This window comes from Excalfactoria chinensis, chromosome 6 (genome assembly GCF_039878825.1).
Source record: "Excalfactoria chinensis isolate bCotChi1 chromosome 6, bCotChi1.hap2, whole genome shotgun sequence".
Classification (NCBI taxonomy): Eukaryota; Metazoa; Chordata; class Aves; order Galliformes; family Phasianidae; genus Excalfactoria; species Excalfactoria chinensis.
This window is the reverse complement of record NC_092830.1, coordinates 23,223,134-23,240,601: the sequence shown is the minus strand read 5'-3', so window position 1 is coordinate 23,240,601 and position 17,468 is coordinate 23,223,134. Positions and strand designations below refer to the sequence as shown.

The following is a 17,468-nucleotide window of genomic DNA, read 5'->3' as shown; positions in this document are numbered from 1 at the left end:
CAGGAGCTTTGATATGGAAACAAAGTATGGATTCTTTCTTCTTAGAAGGGAAAACAGATGCCTTTCAACTAAAGTAAGCTAACCGAATGCTGCCAAGTACTCATGTTCTTTCAATGACCTTTCTTTCTCATAGGAGGTAGTTGAAGCGATTGATCGCAATGCATTTATCACCTCCGACATGCCGATTATCATATCCATAGAAAACCACTGTTCCTTACCTCAGCAGCGCAAGATGGCTGAAATTTTCAAGGTGAGCCATAAATTGCAGTAAATTACTCTAAGGACGTGTCTTGGGATCCTTCCATAACATCTCATTCTCGATATTCCAGACTGTATTTGGAGATAAGCTGGTAACCAAGTTTTTATTTGAGAGTGACTTTTCTGACGACCCCATGCTTCCTTCACCTGGCCAACTGAAAAGAAAAATCCTGCTTAAAAACAAGAAGCTCAAAGCCCATCAAACACCAGTGGATATACTGAAACAGAAGGTATAGTCCTTCCTAAATAGCAAGCAGTGAGACTTAACTATAGATAGAAGTAATTAGTTTATGTTGTGAACTTTCATATAAGATGCAATCAATGAAGAAAACTCTTATTAAAAGTACCTTCTAGTAACTTAATAAGTGTTTTTATTGTGATAGGCTCACCAACTGGCACATATGCAAGCACAGGCTAGCAATGGTGCTAGCAACCCCACACCTACCAATGAAGAGGAAGAAGATGAAGAGGATGAATATGACTATGACTATGAATCTCTCTCTGATGGTAAGAATATTTCTCTCTTTCTTACAGTGCTGTTGTAAGGGAACTGTGTCAATAAGACATGTAAATACTGTTCTAGTTCAGGAATGATAAAGAGAAGTTGATAGAGGAAAAGGTACTAAAGGTCCTCGTTGACACTTCAGTGGGGTGTAGAGGACTCGAGTGTTAAATCCAACCATTTGATATTTTAACTGTGCAACATATGCTAAATTTTAGACTTTACAGATTATTTTTATGTTCATCATTAATTATGATAAAAATGATTACCTTCACAGTTTATCTACATTCACCAATATTGTCTTTTCTAAGGATCTGAAAGCTCAAGGCTCACAATAGGCTTAGTCCTTGCATCTTCCTGATCTTAATCTAAGATGGCATCTTAAGGAATCATCTAAGATGCAGATTCTCCAGAACCCTCCATTGTTTTCTTCTAAGTCCAGATACCCCTGAAATATCTATTTTAGTTCAGTTCTGTTATTTTTCATATTCATCATTCTTTGTTATTTTGATAATTTGCCAAATAATACATTAATGTAGATCACAGTGCATTTGAAAGATGGGACAGCGACAATATTGCTGGAAGTCATATCAGGCTCTTTGTCTAGTTAACTGCTCCAACTTTGTTAAATATCTCCAGAAATGGGTCACAAAGCTGATTAAGGGACAAAAATTTACAGATGTACTTCAGTGTAGATACATTGTATCTACATTAAGGTTTACTTTTTCTCCCATATATATTAGTACCTTGCTTATGTGATTCAAAGCTCTACAGTTTCTGTAACCATTTGGGAGGTGTTAAGAGTTGCTATAAGTATTCTGAAATCCTCAGCTAGGTGGCCTATATGGATTTATAGGCCAAAAGAGCCTATAAAATACTGTAATCCAAAAAGATGATTATCAGGAACAGTACTGAAAGCAAAGCATCTTTCTGATGTTTTGTAAAATCCTTTTGTGCCAGTTTGAGTTCTGCATCTAGTTCTTGCCTCCAGATCTCAAGGAGTAAGTTAGAGAGTTTGGCATCCAAGAAACTAAATGGAATGGGCAGTAACTCTACAGGAGTGTGAAAACCCCTGAAATTTGTCAGTTGGTGGAGAAGAGGGCTTAGGGCTGATTTAAAGAATGCTTGCTAAATTATTAATTGGTGGATAAAGTGGAGTACAGGACTGTTAGGAGGTCTACGAGGCTCTCAATACAGCAAGTAAATCAGTCTGAAACAGGTAAATGAAAGTACTCCTATGCAGCTGGTAATAAACAGTGGGAATTTGCTGCCACAGGAAATTGTGGAGACAAACAGTATCAGCAGATCCAAAAAAGGATTGAACAAACCATGGACAGGATTTTAATCAAAAGTTATAGCTAGAAATGTGTGACCTGTGACCAAGCATTCCAAATATTCAGCAGTTGTGGTTGTTGGGATGGTTCAAGGGAAACAGACGATGCCAAGTGCTCTCTTTATACAGCATCTCCTGCTGCCACTGTCAGACACAGATTACTGTGCTGGATGGACTATTGGTCTGATACAGCTGAGCACATTCTCCTGGCTGAAATGTAAAGTCATTCACTTATTGAACTCTTAAGTCTAATGGGTACGTGTTTAAGTTCTATGTGTCATGTTCAGGGAAGGTTAAGCACACAAACCCTGCAGCACAGGACCTTCTTCTGGTTGGTCTCTTATTTGCATTACTTCCTTCTGTGCTGACTTTTTTTTAAAAAGGTAAAAAAAATAGTAATAATGAATGCTGGATCTGAATGTTCTTGCTTGCAGGGCAGCAGTATTATTCATGCTAATAGAACAATTATGAGGCTAGTTGTGGTGCTGCCTTCAATTGTGTTTTGCTAAAAAGTTTGTCTAGCTGGCTATCTTAGGTAATTCTCCTTGTATGGAGCAGGGTGGATAAAACATAGGTAAAATTGCTGTGAAAAAAATTGAGGTTGCTGTAAGCATGTTTGCCAGGAAGGTACTGTTAGCAGACGGCAGTAAGTGATGGGTAAGCAGTGTTAGTTAAGAGAAGATCTGAGAAATCTGAAGGTAACGAGAGTTAGCCACAGCTCACAACACATGAAGGAATCCGAGGCACGGTTTACTGCCTTATTACAACTATTCTCTGGGATTTTTACTTATGCTGTTATTTTGGCAAAACTAATCTTAATAACCGTAAACCTCCTAGAAGATTTTTGTTTTAATTTTCCTCACTGATACGTTAGGTTTGCGTCAGGCTAATAGTTTTACAACTGACACTTAATTTTCATTTCTCTGCTGTAAATCTTAATTTCCTTTACTCTTATTCCCTTTCTGACTCCGTTTCCCTGTAGCAGATGTCCTTAATGCTTCTCCTGCTCCTAACAGCCAGGAAGGTAAAGGCCGTTTGGTTGAGCATTTTAACTGCATGAAATCAGCACTGCATCACCAGCCTGTTAAAAATGACCGTGTGAATATATGGTTTCTTGTAGTAAAACTACAATCAGATTCTTTTATATGGCATTGTTAACTGGTCAGGAAATGTTAGAAGACTGCATGTGCGGCACTGGTTATGCAAAGAAGGAGTATGGTCAAAGCATTAGGGATATCAGGAATAAATAAAACCATTCCTTTTGTGACTGTTAAAATATTTTGATCCAGAAAGACCAATTAGAAGGGGTAGCATTCTCTGAGAAACACGCAGCTTTGAAGAGGAATTCCTATTGATGTAAAAAAATTTTGTGCACAGTGAATGTAAGGAGAGAAAAGGCAAAACTTTCTGTACAAAGTTACATACATGTTTGGTGTGGTTAATTGTGTTTGGACATGAGAAATTCTGTCTTATTTAGGGCTGTTCATTGTTGTCACATGGCAAGCTTGAAGAGGTGATATTAATGCGTAAAATGATTTTGTTTTGAGCATTTTCTGAGCACAAAAGGATGGGCTTTAAAGAAGTGCAATCTATTAACCAAAGCTCAGCATTACAATTTTCAAGTAGAAAGTTACTACTAAAACAAAAGAGAATGCTTTGACCAGTAAATGCATCATTCTGGCATCTGGTTATTCAGATAAAATTCACGGCATTATCCACAACCACTGTTAATTCACGTTAAATTTCCAGTTGAAATTTTTTTTTGGCTCTATGTTTATTAAAATCCCATTGATTTTTAGATAACATTCTTGATGACCGACCTGAGAATAAATTATCAAGTGATAAGCTGCAGTTTGAATATAACGAAGAGACTGCCAAAAGAATAAAGAAGGCTGATTGTGCTGCTTACAATAATAAAGGAAAGGTAGTTCTGCTTTTTCCCTCTTTCTTCTCAGCCACACTTTGATACATAACCAGCTTCTACAGGATTTGCACTGCTTAGGTAACTGAGACATCAGATGGCAAATGTACTTTAATGAAAACAGATAGTGCAAAGTGTGGAAACACAGTGGAGAAGATGTGTGAATTAAATGGAATGTTCTGTATACCATTCAAGTAAAGTCTTTAGAGGTGATTGGATGTACAGGTTGGCTGAAAATTATAGCTGTTGGTGCTGTCTGTGAAAGGTGTAATCATAGCTAAATCCTGAGGGCTACTGAGGTGTCCAATACTGATTTACATGAATGGAACTGAGAATTTCATCTCAGTCTTCAACATCTTTGTTTATCAAGATAACTTAATTTAGTGTCTTATTATCATAAATAGCCACATTCTTTTTCATTAAGTCATCAGACGCCCAAAGCACTGCACTACTGTGTAGTTTCTCCTGAACACAGATGTTTTTGTAAACCTTTGTAGAACCAACTCTAATGGATGTCTTTGCACACTCTCCCTGTTTCAGTGACAAATGCTTGTGAATAAGCCAGAGATCTGTTAGGCAAAGACAGCAAACCACATAGAAAGAATGAGGTTAATTATTTTAAGAACATAAGTAAGATACATGGGAGTACTTTCATATTCAGTAATTTTGTTATGTAATTGGAATTGTCACTTAGGTTTATGACATGGAACTGGGGGAAGAATTCTATCTTCCACAAAACAAGAAGGAAAGCCGACAGATAGCCCCAGAGCTATCAGATCTTGTCATTTACTGTCAAGCTGTAAAGTTCCCAGGTAAGCACACTTCTGTTTTATTACCTTAAACTTTCTTTGAGATACTGTGTTGGTTGTTTTGAATTGGTCAGAACAAGCATCTTCACATTTAAGAAGCCAATGACCTTTTTCTTGATGGTTTGGTAGTCTATTTAATTGAAGTTTTATACCTATATCCATCATGGGAAAACATATTGCCTGCCTCAATAAAACACTTACAGAATTGAAATTTCCCAGTCCTCACAACTTAGGCAACTGCTTCTTCATTTCAAGAGGGATGAAACAAAACTGTAACGTAAGAGCCCTGAATTTCTATGTAAAGAAGTGCAAAATTTGGAAGGAAAATATTTCTGAAACTTTCTAGAAAGACCTTGTCACATTTCTTAAAGTGATCCCATTTTAGCATGTTTCAATTTTACCTACAGCCCGTATTTTCTTTTCTTTCCTAAGTGCAGAGGAGGGGTAATGCTGAAAGCTCAAACCTTCTGAAGTCGCTTACTTTTTACAGCATCTGGGCAATTCAGAAAGAAAAACAAAATGTCCCTTTCATGGGGTGGGTGAGGACAGCTGAATGCACACTCACTCACATGTTCCTTATGGAAAGGGTTAAGAAAATAAGGTTTGGTTTGTAGAGCAAGAGGAAAGAGAGGAACTGAAGAGTAGATCACTAATAGATCATAGATTCTATCAAACATGAGGTTTGATACATTTTGGCTCATAGTTTTTTGTACATAAATCCTTTTAAATTGTGATTTTATTGTTTATTGATATGTTTAATGTTTTGAATGAAAAATCAACTCTTTAATGAAATGGCTCTGTGTAGAAAAGTTAGCAATTCTGCCAAATCATGACCTTATACAAACAGAACTATAATCAGATTAGAGAAGCTAGCCAAACATAAAATAGTGTCAAATAGGCAAGATAAACATGCTGAAAAATGGAGAGGCATTCCTTTAGTATCTTTTATAACTGTGAGAATTGTAGGTGTTACGTGTAACAATAATAACTCCTAAAAATTCAAATTTGATACTCTTTGGAGAAATCTCCAATGAGAGACCTTTCAAATAAAATATTTTCTTTTAAAGAATGATACTTAAGATTAAGCAGAGGTAATTTAAGTTGTTCCAAACATTTTGACATTCAAAGAAGTTATGGTGATCTCTGATATCTTTAGAAAAGAATATCGTTAGAAAAGAAATGCTTTCCATATGAGATTTCCTCTTCTTGCTTTAAAGGGCATGTGAAGGGAACAACTGGGAAAAATAAGTTCCATTCACAGATGAACTTATGAAGCTGTGTAAATTAGTTTTCCAGCAAATTCATGTATTTTCCCTCTTTTGAGACAAATACTGTCTTCTCTGCAGCACATGTAGACATCATGACCACTGTGCAGCTGATTGCATCTGGAGGTCACAGATAGTAGTTCTGTTGACTGGTTTTCTTCCCCAGCTCAGAAAATGTAAGACTTTTGAAGATAGTGAGGGCACAGTCATCATGTCAAGGACTGATAGTAATGTGAACACTCCATTTCTCCTGTCACCATGTACTTCTGTTCTGTGTTCACAATTGTCCGTGTCTGTGAAGGCCGGTCATTGATTTGTGACCATAAAACAAGACAAGGACCATTCTCTTCATGTAGCCTTGCCTACTGAGTAACACAGATTTTCCAAAGTGTTTTTTGGTTGTAATATACATAGAGAAAAAATACATGTATTTTTCATATAGCCTCTGGTGAGGAGGTACCCACCACTGCTCTTATTGTGTCAGTGGTATTTGACCCTTGCAGTCCTTATTCAACTTCAGTTTTGGTCTGTTGGATATCATTGTATCATCATTGATGAGAATGAAGGTTTATTCTTTTAGGTCACCAAAGATGAAGGCAGTGAAACATACTGAGAACAACACTACTATAACTCACTTGCATTTGGCCTGTTGGCTTGGTGCTGAGGATCCTCATACAATGAGTAGGGAAAGTTAAGTACTTAAAAACAGGATCAGCACAGCCAAGTGCATGGAGCGGGAAGACACCTAAGCAAACTATCATAAAATTCAGTTACCAGCTCCACTGTACCAGGCTGTCTGCCAGTATGGTATCAGTAAGTTTAATAGAAATTAAGGTTAGTGTAACAAAAAAAATGGCACCCAAAAGAAGTACTGTTAATTATTTTCAGTGTCTGCAAACCTAATGCTGATCAGAAGTACACAGTGAGGCAGTGACAATTGCAGTTTGACCTGTTATTCCAGCATGTTTAGAATAGGAAAGGCAGGGGAGTTTGCTGCCTTCTGGATTTAAACTCTCAAAGTGGTATAGTAATAAGCTAATGCCTAAAAAGAGCCTGGCACTACATTATGTAACCTAAAGGATATGGTGTAGTGGTCGAAGGGAGATATGAAACATTTCTGCCGTCCTTCTGGTAGAATAGGGGGCTGTAAGCTGTTCCTGCTTAGGCCACAGAATTGGAACAGATGACTTCCTGGTCCTTTCCAACCTCCATTATACTTTGAATTTATGATTCTATGTATAGGTGATGGCTAAATTTTGAAACCCAGTTTAAACTGGAGTGAAATGTGGAGCTTGCCTCTGGGAGAAGGTCTATCACTTGCAAAGCATGTCCATGGGAAAGACTAAAATGAGAACTCCCGGCTGCAGTCTACCCTGTGGCCATCACATGTGGTTCAGCTAACCTTGGTGTTTTGCATTGCAGTCTCTGGTGATTTATGAGGTTAGTCTGTTTCCTCGGTGACTGTCTCCACAACAGGATTTTGAAACCTGGAACTTGCTTGCCAAATCCATTTGATCCATTGAAAACTGGGATTAAATCATTCTGGAAGCACATAGTGCATAACTCCTTGTTCTTTTAGTCACTTCATATTCCTTGATCTCAGCTTCTACCATCTTCTATTGTTTATGTGTATGCTTTGGCCCAAAGAGACAGTAAGTCTCCAGCACTGAAAACATTTATGCACGTACTAAATTTTACTAACTCAAGGCAGTTACATTGAAACTATCAGCATAATTTTACGAACTACATGTAGACGTGCTGTAAAGATTGAGACCTGAAAATATACAGCTGTGGACTTGACTTACAGCAGAACAGAGACCAATGCATTCTCTTTGTGATTTGTATTTGTAGATGAAACATCAGTACGTAGCCAGACAGTCTTTAGGTAGGTGTGAATTGATGGGAGAACATGAGGGTCGTTTTCTGAGTCACCATTAGGCAAATAATAGTGCACTTGCTTTGTTATATTTTATATCACAAGTACAGCATGGGTCTCTCAGAGCATTCCTCGCCTCCTTGTTGAGTGTGTGTCAGAATGAGCATCATACATTTTGATTTAGATTTCAATTCTGTTCTGTCGTGAGTTCTCTCAAAGCCAACAGAAAGAAAATGACCTTAAGGGGAGCGCAGACTGTTTACTTACTGGGATTTCAATTATGATTTTAATGATTATTTTGCTGGAATGCATATACTTGAATAATGGCTATAATAGAGCTTTCCAGCTCCATTTCTAGTTCGCACTGGCCATTAAATGCCTAATGGATTTCACACACCTACTACATTTCTCATCACTGAAATACAAATTCTAAACAGAAGATAACTTTGAAAACACCTTGAAGTTAAACTGTTTAAACAACAGCACTTAGGGAGTTTTCCATCACAATGTGTCTTTAAATAATACCTTGTACTTACTTAATTGTATAGGTATGATATCCTAGACAAATCCTATAATATTCAATACTGGATGGCTTTTTTGCTTCTGTAGAAAAGATATTTTCTTTGAAATTCTCTTAGGATGAATATATTGGAACCATTGCTGAAGAATTTTTTAGTATTAATTAGGACCACTCGGTAATTTGGGACAGAGTCAGTACCTTCCATAAGTCAAAAAGTAAACTGAAGAAAAGCTGTATCCCAGAGATATATCTGTATGTCTGTACTGCTTCATATACATTCTATAAACATTATGCATATAAACACATATATTATATGTTTATATAATGTGTAAAGGCATGCATATATCTAAGGATGTTAAAATGTTGGAGAAAATCACACAGCTGGCCCTGTGTACTGTATTACAGGAGTATTCGTGGCTCAAAAATTATGTGAAATATGATGGAAAATGTCATGCCCTCTTGGTCATGTTTTTTGGCTCATTTATGTTACATTTATGGGAACAGGCTTGTCAACTCTAAACCCATCTGGCTCTAGCAGAGGAAAAGAAAGAAAAAGCAGGAAGTCCATTTTTGGCAACAATCCTGGTAGACTGAGCCCTGGGGAGTCAGCTACTCTTGCCAAAGCATCTGGAAAAGGTAAAGTTAGCATCTTCTTTCAGCAGTCACGTGAAATGGCTGTACCAGACCAAGTTGTTAAAGATCAAATACTTAACAATGTGTGAGATATTGAACTTCAGAGTGTTTTCTTTGTTAGTGCAGCAGCTATGACAGTAACGCTGTTATAAAAAGTGTTGAGTGCATAGTAGTGGAATGTGAGAACAGAAAAATAAAGACCTTAATTTATAAGCAATTCAAAAGCAACACACTTTTTAGGTGAAATGTCTTAAAGTTGATATTCCAAAAGATACAAATCAATACTTTTTAAAGTTCATATTGAAGGCTGGATCCTATTGTGCTGGATCCTGAAAATGAGTTTTAGTGTCTGTTGTAGGAATTCATTGTCAAAATACAGCCATATCCTAATGTGTGATGGTGCAAACTCCTGAGTTACACCTTGAAAATAACTTAGACTCCGCAGGAAGAAATACAAAGTAAAGTACGGAAAAGGCCCTGGAGCAGGGATGAGCCCAGATCCCCTGCCTTTAAGTACAGTGCTGTTGACAGAAAGCTGTACCCGTTCTTGTACTTATTTTCTGACTCAAAGAATGTTGCTTTTCTTCCAGCCCAAGGGCCTGGCTGCAGCAAACACAGTTAGCTCCCTTCTAGAGGCCAGTTCTAGAAACTCTAGTGTCTAATTCTTAAGTATTTTGCTGCATTTGTCCCCTTACTCTTACGGCACTCTGTAGACTGCGCGTTCGGAGGCTAAGCAGGTGGCTTTCAATCTTGCCTTTCATCCTAATGTAAAATGTATGAATGAGAAGAATGGCATAGTGTATCCCAGAAGGCACTACAGCTGGGTGAGTATATGAGAGCAAAGCTACAGATGCCAACACTACAGTCATGAGTTTGGACTTAGTACCCTAAGTATTAACCACAGAATCATTCCAGTGCTTCAACATTGTTTCTTCTCATGGAGTTCTCTTACTCTATGAGGAAGCTGATGTTTATACTGAATGGTATTAGTTTCCAGAGTCGTCTTTTTCTAACATAACTATGGTACACACACACGATTCACTAGAAAACACTGGACTCTTGGAGTCTCTGGATCTGCAGCAATGACTTGAGGGTACTGTTTACTTTCCAGGTCCTTTTGATGTGATGCGACCGACGTGGGAAGACCCTTCCTCTCCTTATAATTCTCCAGCTTCTCTCAGTGCTATCATAAGGACACCCAAGTGCTACCACATCTCCTCCCTGAACGAGAACGCTGCCAAGCGGCTGTGCCGGCGCTACTCGCAGAAGCTGATCCAGCACACCACCTGCCAGCTCCTGAGGACGTACCCCGCTGCCACACGCATCGACTCCTCCAATCCCCACCCGCTCATCTTTTGGCTTCATGGCGTGCAGCTCGTGGCTCTTAACTACCAGACAGACGGTACGAGTCAGGGACACGCAATTCTATGATTCTAATTCTTGTGCATTTTACACGCGAATTAAGTCCTTAAACTGTGCAATAGCACTTAACCTGATTGACAGCGGCAATCTAATTTGGGTTTAGGAACTTTTAGGCCAATGAGAGCAAGTCTGTCTTCCAGTACCACAGAAGCACCTGGCCCAGCAACAACTTCAGGCAGCTGCTATCTTCTGTAATTTCAAGTATAAAACATACTGAAGCGTTTCTATTGGAAGTGCTGGTTGGTAGTTAATTGTTGCTCAGAACTCTTTTTTCTCTCCTCTATTGTGTTCCCTCACCTTTTCAAATTAGGGATCATCAGGTTGCCTACAAAGCTAAAGAGCTGATGCTTTTTCATTCTGCAGTTCACAGCAGATACCTAGATACTTCTCAGAGAATAGGCTTATGTGGGTCCTACAGTTGGTTGAAGACATAAGAAAGAAGAGAATGAGCTATTCTTATAGTTTTGTATAATTAAGTATTGGATAAATCAGGTACATAAGCTACAGCTTTCTCTGAAAACCAATCCTGAATTGACTGTTGTACAGTCATACAGTTATAAAGTCGATAGGTAAACAGAGGTTAAACAGATGTTTCATATAAATGATCATCGTGATAGAAAGATAATCTATGGCAAATGGAAAACACTCATCAATGTTGAAGGCTCACAGTAAACTCCACAAAGGTGCAATCTCCAGAGAAAGAGATCCTACCTTAGTGATGGTCAGCCCTTACATGAGATCTGGGAGAGGTGGAGCCAAGCTCCACCCTTCCAGTAGCACAGCTGAATTACCTTCACCTGTACTCCCACAGCTGACTCATTGCTTGCCTCAGGTGGTTGATCAGAGGTTCAGGCTGTGATCAACAGTTTCCCATACAATTGTGCACAACTAAAATTCAAAACCAGATACTTAAAACATGTCATTGTCTCGCTGTTCTTTCTTCCACTGTACCACTGCTCTGTCTCAGTGCTGGCTGCCTTACTTTCACAGATCTTCCCCTGCAACTCAATGCAGCGATGTTTGAGGCTAATGGTGGCTGTGGATATGTTCTGAAACCTCCTGTTCTGTGGGATAAGAATTGTTCAATGTACCAGCAGTTTTGTCCATTAGAAAGAGATCTTGATAATAAGGAGCCAGCTATATATTCTTTAACAGTAAGTACATTAAATGGGAATTTCATGCAGCTGGATAGACTGAAATAGGCAATGTTTAACTGCACTCTTAAGCCAGCATTGCTGTCAGGCTTTTGTGTGAATATTTGATTGCTGTATCTACTTCTGAGGGTTAATTTAACTAAAAGAAATTGGAGGGGGAAGAAGCAAATGGTCATCTTCATTTCATTTTATTGCCTGCTTTGTATCTGTAGTTACTTTCTGTTTTCTTTACAACCTTTGTCAAAACCCAGTCTTGAAAACATTTTTGCTTCCACCACACAACTGCACATACTTACATACAGGCCTGGATGTTTCAGGTCTGTGAACATGTGAGAAGCTACACAAAAAATCATTATGGAAAACCATACTGAATATTAAAAAAAGATATTTTCAAATAAGTCACATAATCAGATGTATTATTCTTGAATTGGTGGCAAAAAATTGGTGTTCTCTTCCAGAAATGTTGCATAAAATGGAGGTTGGTAAGAACCAAAGGGGTCTCTCAGCCAGAATGACTGCAAACCTAATGCTTCTGTTGTGCACATCAAAGCGAGGCAGAGGTCAGTGCCATCGCTCCAGAGTAACTGAGAAGAAAATTTGATCCCTACTGACTGTGTTACTGGGACATTCCTTCTGGATCAACTTTCAAATGCCTCGAGTGGTTGCACTCATGATATGCAGTGTATTTTTTTTTCAGAGGAAAGATACTGTAGCAATGACATGTGGGGTTAAAGCAGTGCTGAAGTTAGAGCCCTGGAAATGACAGAGTATGGGGGCACTGAAATTAAGTCTACTGGTTAGCAAACCATGCTTAGGGCTGTGATTGAAAACAATGCTTCGCTCAAAACTGTGGCAGAAAAGAATGTCTCTGCTAACTCACACCTCTGTACTCCTCAACTTCAGATCGTGTCTGGGCAAAACGTGTGCCCCAGCAACAGCACAGGAAGTCCGTGCATCGAAATCGATGTGCTTGGGATGCCCCTGGACAGCTGCCATTTCCGGACCAAACCCATTCATCGCAACACTCTCAACCCAATGTGGAACGAGCAGTTTCTTTTCCGGGTTCATTTTGAAGATTTGGTCTTTCTTCGGTTTGCAGTTGTTGAAAATAACAGCTCAGCTATAACGGCTCAGAGAATCATTCCACTGAAAGCTCTGAAAAGAGGTAAAATGGTCTGTAGTAACATCCTATGCCAAAATGGTTTGTTGGATTCCTGGACTGAATCCTGACGGAGGGATATTTTTAATCAGCTGGTTGCGTTCTTCAGGAGGGAACAGGGAACAAATACCAGGCAGCATGTTTTACCCCAGCAGTGTGATGCTGGTCTGACGCTCCCTTGGAGCTGGCAGCTGCCCCAGGGGCTTGACTCAGCTCAGGAATTGCTGCTCCCTTAGGAAGACTAGAATGGTTTCTCTCCATTACTTGCCCTTGACCAAAGAAACTGCTCTAACTGGTGATCACTGGGGCAGAGATGAATCTTCAGCACTGCCCGTAGGAGGTGTGAAAGAAAAGTGAACAAAGGCGAGTGAAAATCTAAGCAGCACTAGTAATGCTGTGACACCTGGGGAGGGAGTTTCCATGATGCCAACAGCTCTTCAGCAGAATGGTAGACATACATAGTTCTGAGTTTACTTCATGCCTCTGTAGTACAACAGGACAGTCTTAGCATAGGAGGAGATGTGGCCACAAATATATACACATTTCCCTATGGGAATGTGTCTTTGCTTCATTCATATGCTAATATTTATTAGCTTTTTCATGTATGAGTACATTCAATATTACAGCAACGTAAGGGTAGCTATATTTGCCATTCAAAGTTCATAGCATTTGTATTAAGTTGTTGTACAGACACGAATATCAATGCACTATTATTCCAGTGCTTTAAATTCTATAGATAAAGCAAGTACTAGCTAAAAATGCAGCAAGTCTGAGTTTTCACTTTGCGAGACTTTTGTCCCACAGTGTGGTAAAATACTTAAGAAGCACTGTTTTCTCTTCAGGCTATAGACATGTCCAGCTCCATAACCTGCACAATGAGGCACTAGAAATCTCTAGTTTGTTCATAAACAGTCGACGGATGGAAGAAAGTCCCTCTGGAAACACTGTGCCTGCATCTATAGTAAGTTAATTATTTTTTGTGAATGTTGTGTGTTTTTATCTTAATGATGTCTGCTGTCTTGAGACTTCTACGAGCAGATGTTCAAAGATATTGCACCTAAACCTGCACATGTTTTAGAAATACCCCAATGGCTAATTCTTCTGGGCAATGATAGTGGAAGTAAGTAGGGTAATCCCACTAGAACTGTGGGAGGATAAAGCTTTTGTTATTTATTTATTTAAAATTCCTTGTTCTGCAGTGTAAAAGCCATGCCTTTGCTGCATTGCTTTGCTTGGTTGAGTTCCTTACATCTTGTCTACACTGTATGTTTCAATGCAACCTAAAGCATTCAGTAACCTGTTCTCTTAACAGCTGTTTAGTTCAGGAGAAAGGAAAACCTCTGTGCCTTACAAAGTGACAATCCATGGGATTCCAGGCCCGGAGCCCTTCACTGTTTTTAACATCAGCGGAGGGACCACAGCTGCACAGCTTCTCCATCAGGTGAGTGCCCAGGACTGCAGGCCCTGCCACACCAACCTGCACTGACCTCATTCTGGGTGTTTGTCTCCATGAATCGTTTGTTTGCATGCAGAAACAATACAGCAAGGAATTGCTTCAGAAATGTATGATTGTGGAATTAATTGCACTGGAAATACAGAAATAGCTGTGTTTTATTTCCATATCTTGGCTTCTCTTCTTGGAAAGGGTATTTAACCTTAGAACATACTCCCTATTAGTATTGTAATATTTGGCCATCTGAGAAAGAGTCTGTATGACTGAAAGCCAGAGAGGGCTGGCCTCTGTACAGCTCCTTGGACCTGAACAGCACAGGAATAGAGAGTAAAAGGGCTATGTTTGTGAGGAGAAAAAGAGCTTAGAGGGGCTGTTATCCCAGCAGTAGGAAAGGACCGCGCTGTCCTGGGATGCATTTGTTGTCTGGCCTGCCCAACAGGAAAGAAATGAGCTGAAACAGGACGGCCTTGTCTGAAATAGCTGAGCTGCCTGGCAGGCCTGAGGAGAACAGTGCATTACCCTGGCATGAAATAACTGCTTAAGGAAGAACACAGTGGAAGCCATGCCCACACTGTCGGAATAGTTACTGATTCTTAAAAGTTTCTTCATTCATATTCATTTATAGCTACTAATTATGCAGTGTTTATATTTAGCATTCTAATTGCTGTGTGTTTATTGTCTCAGCTCTTGGAGACCACAAAAGGCACCGAGTCATGTGCTACAGACTATTTTCTGATGGAAGAGAAAAGTTTTTTATCTAAGGAAAAGAGTGAATGCAGAAAACCACCATTCCAGAGAGTAATTGGTCCTGAAGAAGGGCTTGTGCAGCTCTTGAACAGTTGGTTCCCAGAAGAAGGATATGTTGGAAGAATCATCTTTAAAACTCGAGAGGAAGTAAGTCTGTTTTAGATAAACTGTGATTTACAAAGGTAGCTAAAAATGGCCTAGGAGCAGGAAACAAAAGGATGCAGTATTTGTTTCTCTACTTGGCAAGCAATGTCACTGAAAATGAAGCGTAGCTCTGTGCAAGCACAGTGAGACTTTATGCACCTGTCAGTATACACACCTGTGCAACGCTAATAGCAGCTCTGTGACCCAAACTCCACTACCACTGGCTTACTGTTTTGACTGATTGTAGATCTAATTTAAGGTGAGATTTTGACATGATAGGAAATGAATATAAAGGAAGCCAGTTAATACCAAAGGACTGTAGGTAACAGAACTCCAGACTACAATCACCAATCAGTTTATATATCAGCAGCTTTTCTTGTTGTTGTTCTGAAAAATAACAGAAAGGATTTTGCTTCTAAAGAACTTTAAAAACCTTGAAGGATGATGACATTTTCAAGGTAGCCTGAGATAATGAGATACTTTATGTCTTTTAATTTAAAGTAGAAAGATGCAGTGATTTCCTTAATTTAAACACTGGGTATGTATGGTAGTGTTTTATATTACACAAGTCAGTATTTTGTTTTTGTTTCTAACATTTGGAGACAAGGTAATAAGTATTTGTGCAATTATAGCAGCCTCCTTCGTTCAGCTGATTGCTGCACTTTGTCAGTGTGTGCGACCACAAACGTGTCACTGCTGAGCTGTGCTCCTTCGGAAAACACAGGTGAAAATCTGCCTTAGTGTGGATGGAAGCAATGCTGTGTCTGTGCTCTGTACTGCTCTGTACAGCACAGCATGAGCTGGAAAGGTATTACAGATACACTGATTTTACAAACATGGGTATATACACTGTAAGCAATATTGGCTTGCCAAAACTGTTTTATGCAGAGCAATTGCATTTAATGAAGTAGGGCCACAACAGTGTCTGATTTTCAAATGATGAAAACTTTCTATGACCACCGCGTTGAGTTGCACTCTGCAGTAGCTGAATTTGGCTCTCTTTTCTTCAGAATTTAAATGAGAGAAACGTCTTTCAAGAAGCAAAGGAAGAAGCAGCCATCACCTCGGAGGATGACAGTTTCTTCGTTCAGGTACACGATGTCTCTCCCGAACAACCACGCACTGTCATCAAGGCACCGCGCTTCAGCACCGCGCAGGATGTCATCCAGCAGGTGAGCAGCATGCTGCTTCCACACGTGGGTCTGTAAGGTGTGGGGTGGAGGCTGCTTTTATACAGGGTAGGAGAGCTTTGTGCTCAGCTGAGGGATCTGCCTGGTAACCTGAATCTGAAGTGATGGCTTTTTTTGGTCTTTTTTCTGCTCTCATGCAGACTCTTTGCAAAGCCAAGTACTCCTACAGCATTCTGAGCAATCCAAATCCGAGCGATTATGTCCTCCTGGAAGAGGTGACAAAAGAGCCAGCAAACAAGAAGTCCTCAACATCTAAACCGTCTCAGAGGATTCTCTCTGATCAAGAGTGTGTGTTTCAAGCACAAAGCAAGTGGAAGGGAGCGGGAAAATTTATCCTTAAACTCAAAGAACAGGTTCAGGTAAAGGAGGGAATACTTTGCTTTTGCTTAGAAAAATGTTGGACGTTTTCATATTATATTCTGTATTCCACAGCTAACAGCCTGTTAAACCATTTCTGAGTTCTGTTCTGTTCTACAGGCAGCACGAGATGACAAAAGAAAAGGCATTTCCTTTACCAGTGAACTCAAGAAGCTGACCAAGTCAAGTAAACAGTACCGAGGCTTCATTTCACCACCCCTGCAAGTCCTGCCTGACAGCCCACAACCTAAGGATGACAGGCCTGTGTGCAGCTTGACTTTTAGTGACGTTATGGAATAGTCACCACCAGTGCCTCCAGCACAGTCTGTATGAGGTATGAGGTACCACGGCTCAGCATTAGACTCAATGTAACACATAAGTTACAGAGTATCTTTTCACCGTTAGTGTTGGTTAAAAGTTGTAAGGGACTGACAGATCCACAAAAGCCTTAAAGGTAGTTGCGTGTAGCCCCAGAAAGATGGGTGAGATCTCCAGCCATTTATGAGGTCATTACTGCAATGAATCAGAATGGCGTGGAGTTTCACTCACCTTTTTTTACCCGTTTATGAAACAAAAGCGGAATGCTGCATGCTGGCATGCTGGTAGATTTCACAGTGCTCATAATCGAGCGACTGCTCCATTGTCACTGTCCTGTTATAGCCTTCTACTGTGGGCCTGAGTAAACAAGGCATCCAGTAGAGCTTTTATTACTAAACGTTACATTG

The 17,468-nt window shown here is 39.6% G+C and overlaps 1 protein-coding gene across 2 annotated transcripts in view; it reads left to right on the top strand.

Annotated features, from left to right (window-relative positions):
* Positions 1 to 17,468, top strand: part of PLCE1 (phospholipase C epsilon 1) — a 147,280-nt gene that overhangs the window by 124,816 nt on the left and 4,996 nt on the right. Inside the window, exons 18-33 of one of the 2 annotated variants that reach the window (XM_072339606.1) lie at positions 134 to 250; positions 330 to 488; positions 642 to 765; positions 3,076 to 3,117; positions 3,893 to 4,017; positions 4,709 to 4,826; positions 8,989 to 9,120; positions 10,229 to 10,519; positions 11,530 to 11,693; positions 12,597 to 12,858; positions 13,695 to 13,813; positions 14,165 to 14,293; positions 14,990 to 15,199; positions 16,207 to 16,368; positions 16,527 to 16,745; positions 16,864 to 17,077. In XM_072339606.1, the coding sequence (XP_072195707.1) occupies positions 134 to 250; positions 330 to 488; positions 642 to 765; positions 3,076 to 3,117; positions 3,893 to 4,017; positions 4,709 to 4,826; positions 8,989 to 9,120; positions 10,229 to 10,519; positions 11,530 to 11,693; positions 12,597 to 12,858; positions 13,695 to 13,813; positions 14,165 to 14,293; positions 14,990 to 15,199; positions 16,207 to 16,368; positions 16,527 to 16,745; positions 16,864 to 17,043 (2,553 nt within the window). In that variant the 3' untranslated portion in view covers positions 17,044 to 17,077. The remainder of the gene's footprint in view (positions 1 to 133; positions 251 to 329; positions 489 to 641; positions 766 to 3,075; positions 3,118 to 3,892; positions 4,018 to 4,708; positions 4,827 to 8,988; positions 9,121 to 10,228; positions 10,520 to 11,529; positions 11,694 to 12,596; positions 12,859 to 13,694; positions 13,814 to 14,164; positions 14,294 to 14,989; positions 15,200 to 16,206; positions 16,369 to 16,526; positions 16,746 to 16,863; positions 17,078 to 17,468) is intronic. The other variant, XM_072339605.1, reaches the window with a different exon arrangement.